Here is a 13,733-nt window from a genome sequence, read left to right as displayed (position 1 = left end):
TGTTTTAGCTCACAGCCCCAAGTTGCCCTTCTATCATGGAAGTCAAGGGACCAGGAATGTGAAGCAGCCAGTCACAGTACATCCACAGTCAAGAACGGAGAACAAACTCACACATGCATGCTTGCTAGTGCTAGATTTCCTTTCTTCCTTTATACAGTCCAGGGCCCAAACCCAGGGAACGGTGCCACTAACTCTTAGGCTGAGTCTTCCCATTACCAATTAACACAATCAAGGCAGTCCTTACAGACGTGCCCACAGGCCAACCTGGTCTAGATTGTCCCTCACTGAGACTCTTCCCAGGTGATTCTAGATTGTGTCAATTAGCAGTTGAAAGTAGCCATTATAATGTCATACCCAAGCTTGTACAACCACCCTGACCTCAGACATCCTGGTGCATTTGCTTATCCCTTCTCCAGCAACCTCCTAACTTATTAGCATAAACTGCTTTATTACCTATAGTGCTTTACTTCATTGTTCAAGGTTCACCTGCCCTTCATTATGCCACAGAGACACTTCACTATGGATAATGGCTGGAGGCCAGTCTGTTACTTCTAATCAGAACATAGATGTTTTTATAAGGTAGGAAGACTCCTGCTGTGGTTGCCAAATTTCTTAAGGCATCCTTATTCTTACAGCAGGTCTCAGGTAGTTTCTGTGTGGTAGGCACTGTTCTATATGCTAGAAATATGATGGACAAACACGTATCTTCTCTTAAGATAGGCAGTTCATAGGAAGAGATGTGTAAAATAGTAATTAAAAATAGTAATTCAGATGATAGAGCTGAAAAGAAACTTTGTACAGGTAAATTTTTCAGGAATTGAATTACTGGTGAATTATTTCTAGGTTATAAGAGAGAAGCATAGAGACTTCTGTATGTTTGGGTGGTGCTTTGCCCAACTTGAGATTCCTATATCAAGGCATGCAAGTGGGGAAATTGGGTTAAAAAATGTTATATGACTCTAGAGCTCCAAGTGCCGATGAGCCTCGAAAAACAGTTTGGAAAGTTGGGATCATAACTGCTTCTGAAAGCCACTGGCTTAAATGAGGTTCCTTGAGGGTAATCACATTTATAAATATATCTACACACATATAGGTATGTTATACATATGAAACAGATAGCCTGTGCTTTCCTGTATTTCCTCTCATTTTCATTTTGCTTGTAATTCTAGCCTCTGCTACCCAGTTCTTTGTCAGTTGAAGATGCTGCCATGCTGCTTCAGCAGGTGATGAGACCATTCAGCAAGCAAGCTTCAGCTATAGTCTTTAATGACACAGTTGTGGTCAGTGAAAAATTTATAAATGACTGTACAGAACTCTTCAGTGAACGGATGCACCAAAAAGCGGAAAAGGTATCCCGAGTTCCTTCCACCTGCTAATCTTCACAGTGTTTTCTTTCCAGTTAGGATCATCTGATGCCTTTTGGGAAATGCTGTATGCAGTCTGACCACAAAGGAGTATCATCTTGCACAGCTCTTTTTTTATGTCCTCTAGGATTTATTATTCCTTTTCTTCATCTTCATTAGAGCCTGTTAAAAGTTAGAGAACTGATTTTACAACTAAAATCTTACCAATAAAATTACATACTTTTCGATTTAAGTCACCAAAGGATTTGATCCACTGTTAAAACTTAAAACACTTAAAAAGTGTCGCTTGTATGTAAGTCAGACTTACTTTGTGATCAGAGAGGCATCAAAGAAAGAAAATCAGTGAACATATTTTTAGTACAAAGCATGAGTAGCACCACAAATAATTATTAAATCTGGCAAAACTTCATTGATTTTACCTTGTTTGAAGAAACAGGATAACTCATTGAGAAAAGAAATTTTATTACTGTCAAAGTTAATTACTTTTCAAGCATGATGGTACATTTCTGTAATTCCAGCACTCAGGAGCTAAAGGCAAGGAATACTAGTTTTAGTCTAGTTAGGCTCGAGGTCAGCCCCGATCTGTATAGTAAGAGCCTATCTTAAACAATCAAGTACTGATGAATTTTTTAAAAATATTTGTTTATTTGTATTTATCCATGTATGTCTGTGTATATGTATGTGCATCTGTATTTGGGTGCTCTCAGAAGTCAGCAAAGGCTATTGAATCCCCTAAGTTTAAGTTACAGGCAGCTGTGAGCCACCATGATGGGCTGGAGCCAAACCTGGATCCTCTGCAGGAGTAACTAGTGCTCGTCACCACTGAGCCTTCTCTCCAGCTCCTGAACGTTTTCTTTTTTAAGTTTTTGGTATTTGACTGCTGTCTCAAAGGGTTGTGAAGTAGAGTTCTTGCCAGGCCTGTCTTCGTAGCTGTCCAGTTCATGCTTGTAGTTAAAACCACCATGTCTGCTCAAAGCCTGTTCTCAGATAAAGCAAGCCCTATGTCTTAATATACTCTTGCTGAATTCATGCAGACCCATTCAATGTGTAAATCATTTGTGTTTAATTATATTCTTTTAAACCTTAGTAGTGTGACTATGAGAAATTGGGCAGTGGACAACTGTCCTTAGCTCAAAAAGGGGCAAGAGGATAAAAAAAATCTCTTAGGAAAGGAGAGAAATTACACTGTGATGCTCTGAGAATAAAATGAAGCTAGAGAACTTAGTCTCTGACTCCCAGAGCAATCCAACCTCAAGGCATGGCTCACCCACCCACCTGCTTAGAAAACCAGAAGGCAAAGATCAAGGTCTGTCTACTGTGATGTTGTTGATGGAAAGAATCTGCCTCTAAACACTTCTGCACGTCACTATAATTAATGTTTTTTATTTTTGTTGAAATATAAATTATTTGTGATGTATTCATTAGTGTGTCATCAAATCTAATTTGGAATTCAAGTCAATCAGTGTTAACATTTGCACATCACTATGATAGTTTGAATGTACTTGGCCCCTATAATCTCATAGGGAGTGGCACTATATGAGATAGTTTTCTGCAATTGTCCTGTTTAGCAGGCAAGAATAAAAATATTGATGTGACATCAGTAAACTTTAGGTTTAAACGTGTTTATTCTGTACTGGGGACAAGTAGACCTTCATATTGCTTATCTTCAAATAAAAAAATGATACTCTGGTAAGAATGTATGTCAGTACAGGGCTGGAAGAGGGTGTGTGTGTGTGTGTGTGTGTGTGTGTGTGTGTGTGTGTGTGTGTGTGTGTGTGTGTGTGTATGTTAGATATCATTTATTAAAATATGTCCATCACCTTTCTTTGAACTCTGTTTAACTGGGGAAAAAAAAAGAATGGATTTAGAGAAAGGTAATCTTATTACTGGATTTCTCATTATCCTAAGCATTTTTTCTAGGAAACCAAAAAGAAAATGGTAATATTTTTACTGTAGAAATGTTCTTTTGTCACTAGAGATTAAAGAACTATCTCATAAAAAAAAAAGAACTGATTTCTGAAGCTGGAAATAGTTCTAGTTTGTTGTTAATTGTTATCATAAAATTTAAGTAGTAGAGCTCTTCGGTAACTAATTCATAGGAAAAATAGATTTATTTGAATTGGCTGCAACTCATAGTCATTGGAGTTATAGCAGTGTCCATAGCTTTCTTGTAATTTCAAGTATACTGGTGGCACAGTGCTCAAGAGTCTCCAGAAAAGAAAGGGACAAGGGGATTCTCTTAAGCTTGGTAAAGCCAGTGAGAGCTGGGGAAGAGTGCGTCTCTCCCTCTGCAGTAGATGCTCTGTGGTTACCTTGCTGCTTTCATTAGCCAGGGAGGGAAGAAGAGCAGATGAGACTGAGACACAGACAGACAGGCTCAGAGCAGCACGTAAGAGCTCTATCATCTTCAGCAGTGAAACCTAACAATGATCATTAGGATGTACAAGTTGATAAGCAACTTCTCTGCTATTTGAAATGTTATATATATTTTTTGCCTACTAAAAGAGCATGTTTTATTGCAGGAAATGAAAAATAATCCTGTGCATTTAATCACTGAAGAAGATTTGAAGCAAGTTTCCATTTTAGAAAGCGTTAATACAAATAAAAAGGATAAAAAAGATGAGCGCAGGAAGAAAGCAACAGGTAATAAATCCGGAATAAATGAGACTCATTCATAGTGTTTGTAAGTACATGTTACTAGTACAAAGGGGTTTGTTTCACTTGCACATTCCATACTTGCATATCAGGTAGCCCCCTTCTGAGAAGAACAAATGTGAAGTAAAGAGCAGGGGGAGCTGTCTCAGTCCCTGCCGGAAGTACCACAGCCATGGTGTGCTAACAGACAGCATGGTGCTGGAACAGGGACAGACACACAGATCTGTGAGTGAGTGGAACAGGAGTCAGCCGAAGTAGCTTCAGCTCTGGGGTCCCCATAAAGGGGCTGAAAACATACATTGGAAAAATGATGCCTCTAGCAAGTGCTGCTGGGAAAGTTGAGTTTGTATTTTTTTGTACTTTGTACAGGCCATTTGAAAGACTTTATTTAATGATTGATTTTTTATTTTAACTGCTGCTAATCTGAATCAAATCCTGCTACTAAATTAAAATTTAAGTTTTTTTAAAAAAAATTGTATATGTATATGTTTTACCTGCATGTATGTCTGTGCACCACATGTATACCTGGTGCCAGAGGAGGCCAGAAGAGGGCATCAGGATGGAACTGGAGTTACAGACAGTTGTGAAGCTCCCATGTGTGTGCTGGGAAGGGAGCATGAATTCTCTGTAAGAGCAGAGAGTGCTCCTAACCACTGAGCCATCTCTTCAGCTGCTAGTAAATTCAATTTTAATCATGAGAATTGAAACAACACAGTGTATTCTGATTTTGTGTGTACTCATGAAAAGATAACAAAGCCTTTTTGATGTTCTCATATTTACCAAGTTCATATCCACTGCAAGGCCTCGGCACTAACTATGCTCTTAACTTCATTACTTCTTCCAAACTTCAAGCAGCTGGACTCCTCTTTCACTTAGAGTTCAACTCCAAATGTTACTTCCTTGTGCCTTTCTAATCCCTCATAATAGTGACTGTACTTGTGGCCTCCACAGCTGACTTTGTCACTGTAGTGTGTTATATTGTTTCGAAACCACACCCATGGTTGTATCCCTAGTACCTAAAACATGATTTGGCATAATGTCAGCTTTCCTGGGTGAGCAAATCTCCTGTTAAACATTGTATTTGACCTTTATACTCAGTTGCATTTGTTCTAGGGAGAACTTCCATCTAGAACTTACTGTTGACAAGCACATGTATTTTCCCTGCTTTTACTTATAGCAACAAATCAGTGCTATGTCAGTGCTAAAAACTTTGATATTCAACTTCTTTTATTAATAAACACAAAGGTGTCTAACATGTATGCTTAAAACATAATTTTTGCTATGAAAATCCATTCCTATTTCATTAGCTAAAATTTTTCCTCTTGTAAAACCTTTTTCTGTGAGACTCTGGAGATCTTTCTGATATTCTCTCCATCTTTCCAGAAAAGCCACACAGAGTTACTCCAGTGACTCCTAATACTCAGATACACTTATATTATTCTTTTATTTAAGTGATATTTAAAAATACACATGTTGATTGGCTAGTTAAGTCAGCATAGTTGATTTATTTTTCTCAAAGTAAACAAAGAACAAAGTACTTTGTTCTCAGTGACTGAAGTTGTGTGGTAGTAATTAATTATGGTGCACCAAATCATGTCCAACTCGCATGTCCTCCCATAAGAAACTCAATACCAAATATTAAAGATAAATTTCACCCTAGGCACGTGGTTTTATTTTTCTTATCATTGTAAAGTTGAGGAAAATAAATTAATGAAATCTAAGGGAATTCTGTTTAGATGTTAGAAAAGTATGTTTAGTTTATAGAAATCACTTTATTTTATTCAATAAGTAATCTTTATGTTGAAAGCTATTTAACACATAACCCACTGTAAGATGAGTATTCTGTTTTGTAAATGAGATCCTAAATGTAGACATCTAATGGCAGATAACTACCTCAGTAATGTGTCTTTACTCTTATGCACAGGACATAGGCTTCTCTTATGATTTGTGTTTATTAAGTCTTTAGTAAGTAAATTAATTGATTGAAAATTACCAATTGATAATTGATTAGTTAATAAACTAATTGATAATGCCATTTTTTGTTACTGATTTAATACACACAGACATTTATCCAGTATCTGTTATTTTTCAACCACTACATCTTAAGAATTCTTAATCTAGGTGAGTGATGGGTGAGTCAGACTCCTCCAAACATGGATAATCATCAGTCTGTTAGCCAAGAAGGCAAAACCAATGGGATCTGTCATAAGAGGGTAAAATAATGCTGTGATAACAGAGATAGTAAATGGAAGGATGTTTCTTTGAGAGGACAAGAAAAGGTGAAGGGTGACTGGAAAGAGAGCACTGGCTGCTCTTCCAGAGTTGCAACCCCCACATGGCGGCTAACAGCCACCTGTAACTCCAGTTCCAGAGGATCTCACGCCCTCTCAGGCCGCCATGAACACTGCGTACATTGGTACACAAACATATGTAGACAAAGCATTCATACTCATAAAACATTTTTTTTTAAAAAAGAGGAGAAAGAAAAGGTGAAGGGATGGATTTGACTAAAAAGATACTAGCAAGCTACATAAAAGAGTCAGGATTGAGTAATTACAGTTGAAACAATCTTGAGTTTGCTTAAGTTCAAGAGGTTTCTACTTTTAGTGAAAGAACTTATTATTGTTATTATCCTTATCACCTTAAAATGGAAACTGACCATAAGAGTTATTAGTTAACTGTATGGCCACCCTTCTCCCCCTGGTAAACCAGGTGACAGTTTACAAAAATGGACAATTAAAAGATAAAAGAATTGAAAAATAGTAACACTGGAAATAAAATTACTGTCAAGCCGTGTGTGGGGGCACACAGTTATAATCCCAGCACTTAAGAGGTAGAGGCGGAGCCGGGCATGGTGGTGCACGCCTTTAATCCCAGCACTCAGAAGGCATCGGCAGGGGATTTCTGTGAGTTTGAGGCCAGCCTGGCCTACAAAGTGATTTCTAGAACAGCCAGGGCTCTCTGTTACATAGAGAGACCCTGTTTTGAAAAAACACACACACAAAAAAAGAATTTAAATATTTCTTTAGTTTGCTTTTCATTTTTCTATCATAATGTTTAACACAGCAATATAGTATCATCGTTTTCTGAAACTTATTAATTAAGTAATACTAACTAAGATATTTCCGCAGAGGGCACTGGAAGTGTGAGAGGAGGAGGAGGGGGCAATGCCCGAGAATACAAAATTAAAAAGGTCAAGAAGAAAGGAAGAAAAGACGATGATAGTGACGAGGAGTCGCAGTCCTCTCACGCTGGTGTGTACTAACTTAGTTCACTTGATTTGTGTGCACGTGGTGTTAACGTTTTCCTTAAGATACGTATAATTGGGTATGTGTGTTTGCATAGAGAGTATTTGCTTTGCATTTCAGTGACTACAAACTTCACAGTTTAGTAATATAAAGAACAAACTCGTCTCTTCGTTTTCATGCTGGAAATCACTAAACAAAAGGGGCCTGTTACGGTCTTTGACAGTCAAGTCACTCATTTTAAGGTTTGTCAATACATGGTCGATCTTCATGCAAAAACAGCACGGCTTGTAGTTAACTGTATGGCCACCCTTCTCCCCCTGGTAAACCAGGTGACAGTTTACAAAAATGGACAATTAAAAGATAAAAGAATTGAAAAATAGTAACACTGGAAATAAAATTACTGTCAAGCCGTGTGTGGGGGCACACAGTTATAATCCCAGCACTTAAGAGGTAGAGGCGGAGCCGGGCATGGTGGTGCACGCCTTTAATCCCAGCACTCAGAAGGCATCGGCAGGGGATTTCTGTGAGTTTGAGGCCAGCCTGGCCTACAAAGTGATTTCTAGAACAGCCAGGGCTCTCTGTTACATAGAGAGACCCTGTTTTGAAAAAACACACACACAAAAAAAAAAAAAAAAAAAAAGAGGTAGAAGTAGAAGCAGAAGAACTAGGAGTTTAGGACCAGCCTTGAGTTTTTGTCATTCTAGGCTACATGAGACACTGTCCCTAAACTAACTCAAAATTGGAATCAAGCTTAATGCTGGGGTGGTGTCTAGAAATGCTGACTAAAGGCTCACTTATTCATATAACTGTAACAAAAAGGGTGAAAAATTTTAGAAGATGTAGACTAGGCATAAAAAGAAAAGAAAAACACAAGAAAACAGAAGTCTCTGGGACTACCAGGGCCAGCAGTGTTGATCCACATGAAACAAGAAGGAATAGAGTTCAGCAAAACTCAGTAGCTAAGGCTGGTTCAGACTTCTCGAATCTGACCCCGGGTAGTTTGTTTTAGACATAAAAAGTACAGTACAATTTGGAAAAAGGTTTACTGATATGACACAATCCCCTGTTCATTTCATTGAAACTTCTCAAAGTACATGTTACTTCTTCCATGAAGGTGGGTTCTAGAGATAAGTTACATGTGTTACCTTATAGGCCTGTGAGATAGTACAGAGATCATCTGGGCTATTAGCCACCTCCAGTCCTGCTTGTGGGAGCTTGGTATGGCCTGGCCCTACAGACAGAACAAGGACCACCTAGGCTATTAGCCACCTCTATTCCCCACCTTCCAGGCAGAAAACAAGTTCTACATCTTTTCTTTTGAAAAGACAACCCTGCATGTTTAACGTCCCTGGTTTCCCTAGTGGTATCTGTGAGCACAAAGACCTTTGTGCACCCAATACCTCTTCACCTTGAAAGAACTCTTGGAAGTAGTTGAAGACATTGAAAGGTGAAGAATAGATGTTGGAAGCTGATGCAGAGAGAATGACGTGCTTGGTTGAAATTTTTCCACACATGGCTGCCTTATTACTTACATCTGAGAGGGGATGAATTAACTACTCTTGCATCTTTCGTTGCCTAGATTTCATAATGTTTGCCAAGGTTGACTCTGCAAGAGACATCATATTTTGCTTTTCTACTACAATTATACTTTTTCCATTTTAGAGATAGGATCATGAAACATAATTCTGCCTCCTCTTTATCCCCAGCAACAATTAAAAAAACCCAAAAACCTCAAATGAAGATAACATGCTGCTATTTGCAGCCTCACAGTTGCCTAGGCTTTCTTTTAGACAATCTAAGAAAAATTGGACTACCTACTGTTGTTAATGTGCACAAAATAATGTTTATTAAAGGAAGATGTCCAATAAAAGCTGTTTTTCTGTCTGCCCTGATTCTAAACAGCATTGATACAGTGCTGTGTGTGTTATTCCTTTTCACTTTGTACAATTGTTTATGAATTCCAAAGATACAGTGGGGAGCAAGAATAAAGAGGAATTTTTAAAAGTTATTCTCTAATACCTGTAATCGTAGAGAAATGAGGCATGTGACATTCTTTTGTGTATAGATTATTGAGGCACTATAACAGTGTAAAACCATTCTACCTTAAAAGTAATTTCAGTGCTTTGAAAAGGGGTTATGTTGTAATCTCTGAAATGGAGGGTGAAATTAGGTTCTCAACTAAAATACAGAATTAAGTCAGTATGAAAGATTACTGGAAGAAATGTAATTTAACAACCTACAAAAGGCTTATGGGAAGCAAACAGGAAAAAAACTGTTTACTGTGAACATCAGGATTGCAAAGCAGATCCTAGAAGGTAGTGGAACTTGGGTATTTACTTTGAATCTATGATTTCAACTGTTTAGATCCTCATTAAGACTGAAAATTGATTTTTGAGCCATTTTATTTTATTGCTAAGGTTTCCCTTGTAGAATCAATAATCCAACTTAGCTGGAAATAATTACTTGTAGAAGGGTATAGCTTTATCATTTATAATGAAAATATTGTTCACGTTCTTTGCTACCAATACTCTTTCAAGTAAGTGGTTAGGCATGACATTTCCACAATTAACATTTCCATTGCACTGGCTGCATACTAATTTTGTTAGTCATTAATATAGAATTGTCTTTGGGAAAGACAATTTTCTTCCTTTGTATCTTTCCAAAAGGGTAGGTTTTAACTTAGTCCTGTCGCTTTCTGAAGCTCTCGTGTCAAATCCAGGGCTGACTAGACTTCAGTAAGCACTCAGTTTTGTGAAGAAGGAAATTCTGCCCACTATCTGTTGTTGAAAGAAGAGAAATCACTCTTTTCTGAAAGACAATCTACTTGATTGTCCTGATACCTAAATATTTGCATTTCCTAAGTTACATGAGAGGGAAGAGTTCCCCTCGTCTTGTGACTGTCTTGTAGAAAACAGTCATTTTTAAAGGAAATTAAGAAAAATGGTCACCTAAAAGAAATTCTACTAAATGTTTAAAATTTAACTTTATTAGATATTTATATTTGGAAGTTACAGTTTTGTTGACATAAAAATGCATTTCTGTCTGGTGAGGTGTGTATTACCTGCCTGGCTTTTGCTGTTGAGTTTATGTTTGTTTTCCCATTGCTGACGTATGTTACAGGAAAGAAGAAGCCAGACATCATGTTCATGTTCCAGGATGAAATTGAAGATTATTTAAAGAAACATGTGCAAGATGCCCCTGAGGAGTTTATTTCGGAACTTGCAGAATACTTAATAAAGCAAGTATCTCTTACCATTTTTGACAGAATGTGATTTTTACTAAGATCTCCAAAACCACATTTTAGCTCCCCCCCCCAACCCCACCCCCAAGAAAGAATTTCTCTATGTAACAGCCCTAGTGATCCTGGAATTCACTCTGTAGACAAGGCTGGCCTCAAACTTACAGAGATCCATCTACCTCTGCCTCCCGAGTGCTGGGATTAAAGGTGTTCACCATCACCCCCTTGCTAGACTTTTTTTTTACCCCCAACCCTTTGGATTTAATTTGATCATGGGATTCCGAATTTATTTTCCTTCAGAGGCAGCTCAGTTCAACATTCAGTAAATGCTTTGGACAGTGTGAACAGTAGAAGCTGAGACCCTTTGAAGTGTTCACTGAAGTTGGGATCTTAGGTCTTGGCTGGGACTAATCACTAACTGGTCCCTTACATAGCATGAAAAATAGCATCTAAAAGGAGAAATGGATCATTTCGATTTTGATTTTAGTCTCTGGAGGGGGAAATTGACCTCAAAAAGAGTAAGTTTAGAAACATCTACCTTGTGAATGAGCCAAGCTAATGTTACATGCAAAAATAAAGGAAATTTTACATAACTTAACCACTGTTAACCAGACCTGGTCATCCCTCAAGTTAGACCCAGCACATAAAGTCTCATAGCGTAATCCAAGAGCTCAGGTAATCTAACTTTTTTATTTTAGGGTAGAGCTCTTATAGTGAGATAGTGAGATTTTTTTTTAATATAAGTAAATTTTATGCATAAATATATTATAGAGCCATAGTCTATAAAAATAGAAAATAGATACTGCTAATTATGCATCATTTTTTAATTAATCTGTTGTAGAGCATATAGGTGTTTTTTTGATCCATCATCTTAAATAGTACTTTGGAAATTGAAACCTTCTGTTGTGATTCCTGAGAATGAAGAACAAACTTATATTCTGCTATTTTGCAAATTAATTTTAAAGGTCTGCTTAGATCTGTAGAGTGTTTATTACTATCATTCTTGTCATCTTTCCTGCAATTATGTTGAATACTTTAAAGTTGTGAAAAACATTTAAAAGTCCATTTAAGTTATTATTCCTGGCCCTGTAAAACAAATTCTTTACTGAACCTTGCTTCAAATTAATTTTATTTGTTAGAAAGATGGAGGCATTTTAAAGTATTATTTCACTATAAGCAAAATTTATTATCTACATAAACGGAGTACATTTGCATTAACTATATTTATGTTGTCACAGACCTCTTAATAAAATGTATCTTGAGGTGGTACGTTCAGTGTTCATGTCTTCAACATCTGCTTCTGGAACTGGCAGAAAACGTACAATCAAGGACTTACGAGAAGAGGTTTCTAACCTATACAATAATATCAGATTATTTGAAAAGGGGATGAAGTATTTTGCAGGTATACTTAATAGTGTCTTTTTTATTGATTCTTGTAATCCTCAAGGAAGTTAGTCTTCATAAAGTGTCCTTCTTTTCCAGATGACACACAGACTGCCCTAACCAAACACCTGCTGAAGACAGTGTGTACCGATATCACCAACCTCATTTTCAACTTCCTAGCCTCAGATTTAATGATGGCGGTAGAGGACCCTGCAGCTATTACAAGTGAAGTATGTTAGTGATTTGCTTGCTGATTGATGTAATTTGAGTCTAAGCACATTTTTATTTTCTCTCATTTGAAATAGTTTAAAGGGAAAATAAGAGTTTTTATATGACAAAAAAAATACTGCCGGGCGGTGGTGGCGCACGCCTTTAATCCCAGCACTCAGGAGGCAGAGACAGGCGGATCTCTGTGAGTTCGAGGCCAGCCTGGGCTACAGAGTGAGTTCCAGGAAAGGTTCAAAGCTACACAGAGAAACCCTGTCTCGAAAAACCAAAAAAAAAAAAAAAAAAAATACTAAAGAATTTAAGTATAGTACAGTGCTTATATATTTTATAAGGATTGATAATATGACCAAACTATTTATAGTAAAAAGGTTTAATTACTCTATGATTCTATGATAAATAAGACTTTTTCTAATTGTTTCTATCATTCTTTTCCTTTTTCTTGTTGATTTATAACTTCCTTTATAATTAGTTTCTTAAGTTCACAATCATTTTCTTTCAGTGGCAATATACCACTTAAATATTGAGACAAGCTCAAATTCACTTGTTTAAAATTATGATCTTAAGCTACAGTCCAAGCCTATCACATCTGCACTTGACGTGTGACGTAGAGCCATGGCTCAGTTACCTCCAGGTAAAAGAGTTTACTCTATTCCTGTGGTAATAATAACCATTCCGCCACCTCTTTCTCTTCCTTCTTTTCCTTCTGGGACCATCTTATGGTTGAAGATTCGGGCAAAATGAGTGAGAAGGTATTCCTGTAGCTATCTGCATTTATAACTGGCTTTGAAAGTGGTAAAACCACACCCATCTAATGCTGTGACCTCTATTACTGTGGTTTGTTGCCACAGAGGTGGCATGATTTTTCTTGATGTGGTGACTCCCTTATTTAATAAAGACCACCCTCCAACGCAGACAGAAGTGCAGTTATTTACCTCTTCTTCTACTGGGAAGATACTGGATTCCTCCTCTTTCACTTTGAGCAACGATCCCCAACACTCTGAAATGTTGCATGTCTCCTGTTTCTTTACCGACTTCTACTCTAGAAAGTCCAATTCTGGCAGTCTTTTCCTGTGGCCTTAAACGAAGCTAAGGATTGATAGGAGACAGAACAAGGAGGCTCTGAGTAGCCTGTCTTCCCAGACACAGCACACCAGCCAGGTCCTTCGGTCAAGCTTTTCAGCAGCCCCTCCCTGAAATGCACTAGAAGGAATGATCCGTCTAATCCACAATACCACGAAATTCACAGTATCTACATCTGTGAAAGATGAAGAAAGCTTCCTTATACCACTATCACAAAAGCATCTAGCCACAGAACAGGGTCCACTGCCCTTCCTACAGGCATCCCTTTCTGTGTGAGAGCCGTGGGGCTCAGTGGCCCTCTTTCAGGTGGCACTGAGAAGAAAAACCCCTGGCTGTCTGTTTACCCAAAGTCTCCTCCCACATGGCCAGTCACTCTGTGGTCATCTAATACCACTGGGGGCTGTAAAGATGAGGCTGCACAGACGTCTTTTGGTTAACGTTTGGCTAGCTCTATGATTCTGTAATTTTTTTTAACATTTTTAATCCCTGGTTTGAGACCTAACATTCAGAACACAAGATATATTACATAGTACTGAA

At 37.7% G+C, this 13,733-nt stretch overlaps 1 protein-coding gene across 2 annotated transcripts in view; it reads left to right on the top strand.

Annotated features, from left to right (window-relative positions):
* The window catches only part of Ufl1 (UFM1 specific ligase 1), a 31,858-nt gene that overhangs the window by 15,605 nt on the left and 2,520 nt on the right, over positions 1–13,733 (top strand). For both annotated transcript variants that reach the window (XM_059254066.1, XM_059254067.1), the window contains exons 10-15: positions 1,170–1,349; positions 3,887–4,007; positions 7,151–7,273; positions 10,388–10,505; positions 11,744–11,907; positions 11,988–12,118. In XM_059254066.1, the coding sequence (XP_059110049.1) occupies positions 1,170–1,349; positions 3,887–4,007; positions 7,151–7,273; positions 10,388–10,505; positions 11,744–11,907; positions 11,988–12,118 (837 nt within the window). The remainder of the gene's footprint in view (positions 1–1,169; positions 1,350–3,886; positions 4,008–7,150; positions 7,274–10,387; positions 10,506–11,743; positions 11,908–11,987; positions 12,119–13,733) is intronic.

The sequence above is a fragment of the Peromyscus eremicus genome, chromosome 2 (genome assembly GCF_949786415.1).
Source record: "Peromyscus eremicus chromosome 2, PerEre_H2_v1, whole genome shotgun sequence".
NCBI lineage: Eukaryota > Metazoa > Chordata > Mammalia > Rodentia > Cricetidae > Peromyscus > Peromyscus eremicus.
Note: the sequence above shows the minus strand (reverse complement) of the source record. Positions and strands in the feature narration are given on the sequence as shown.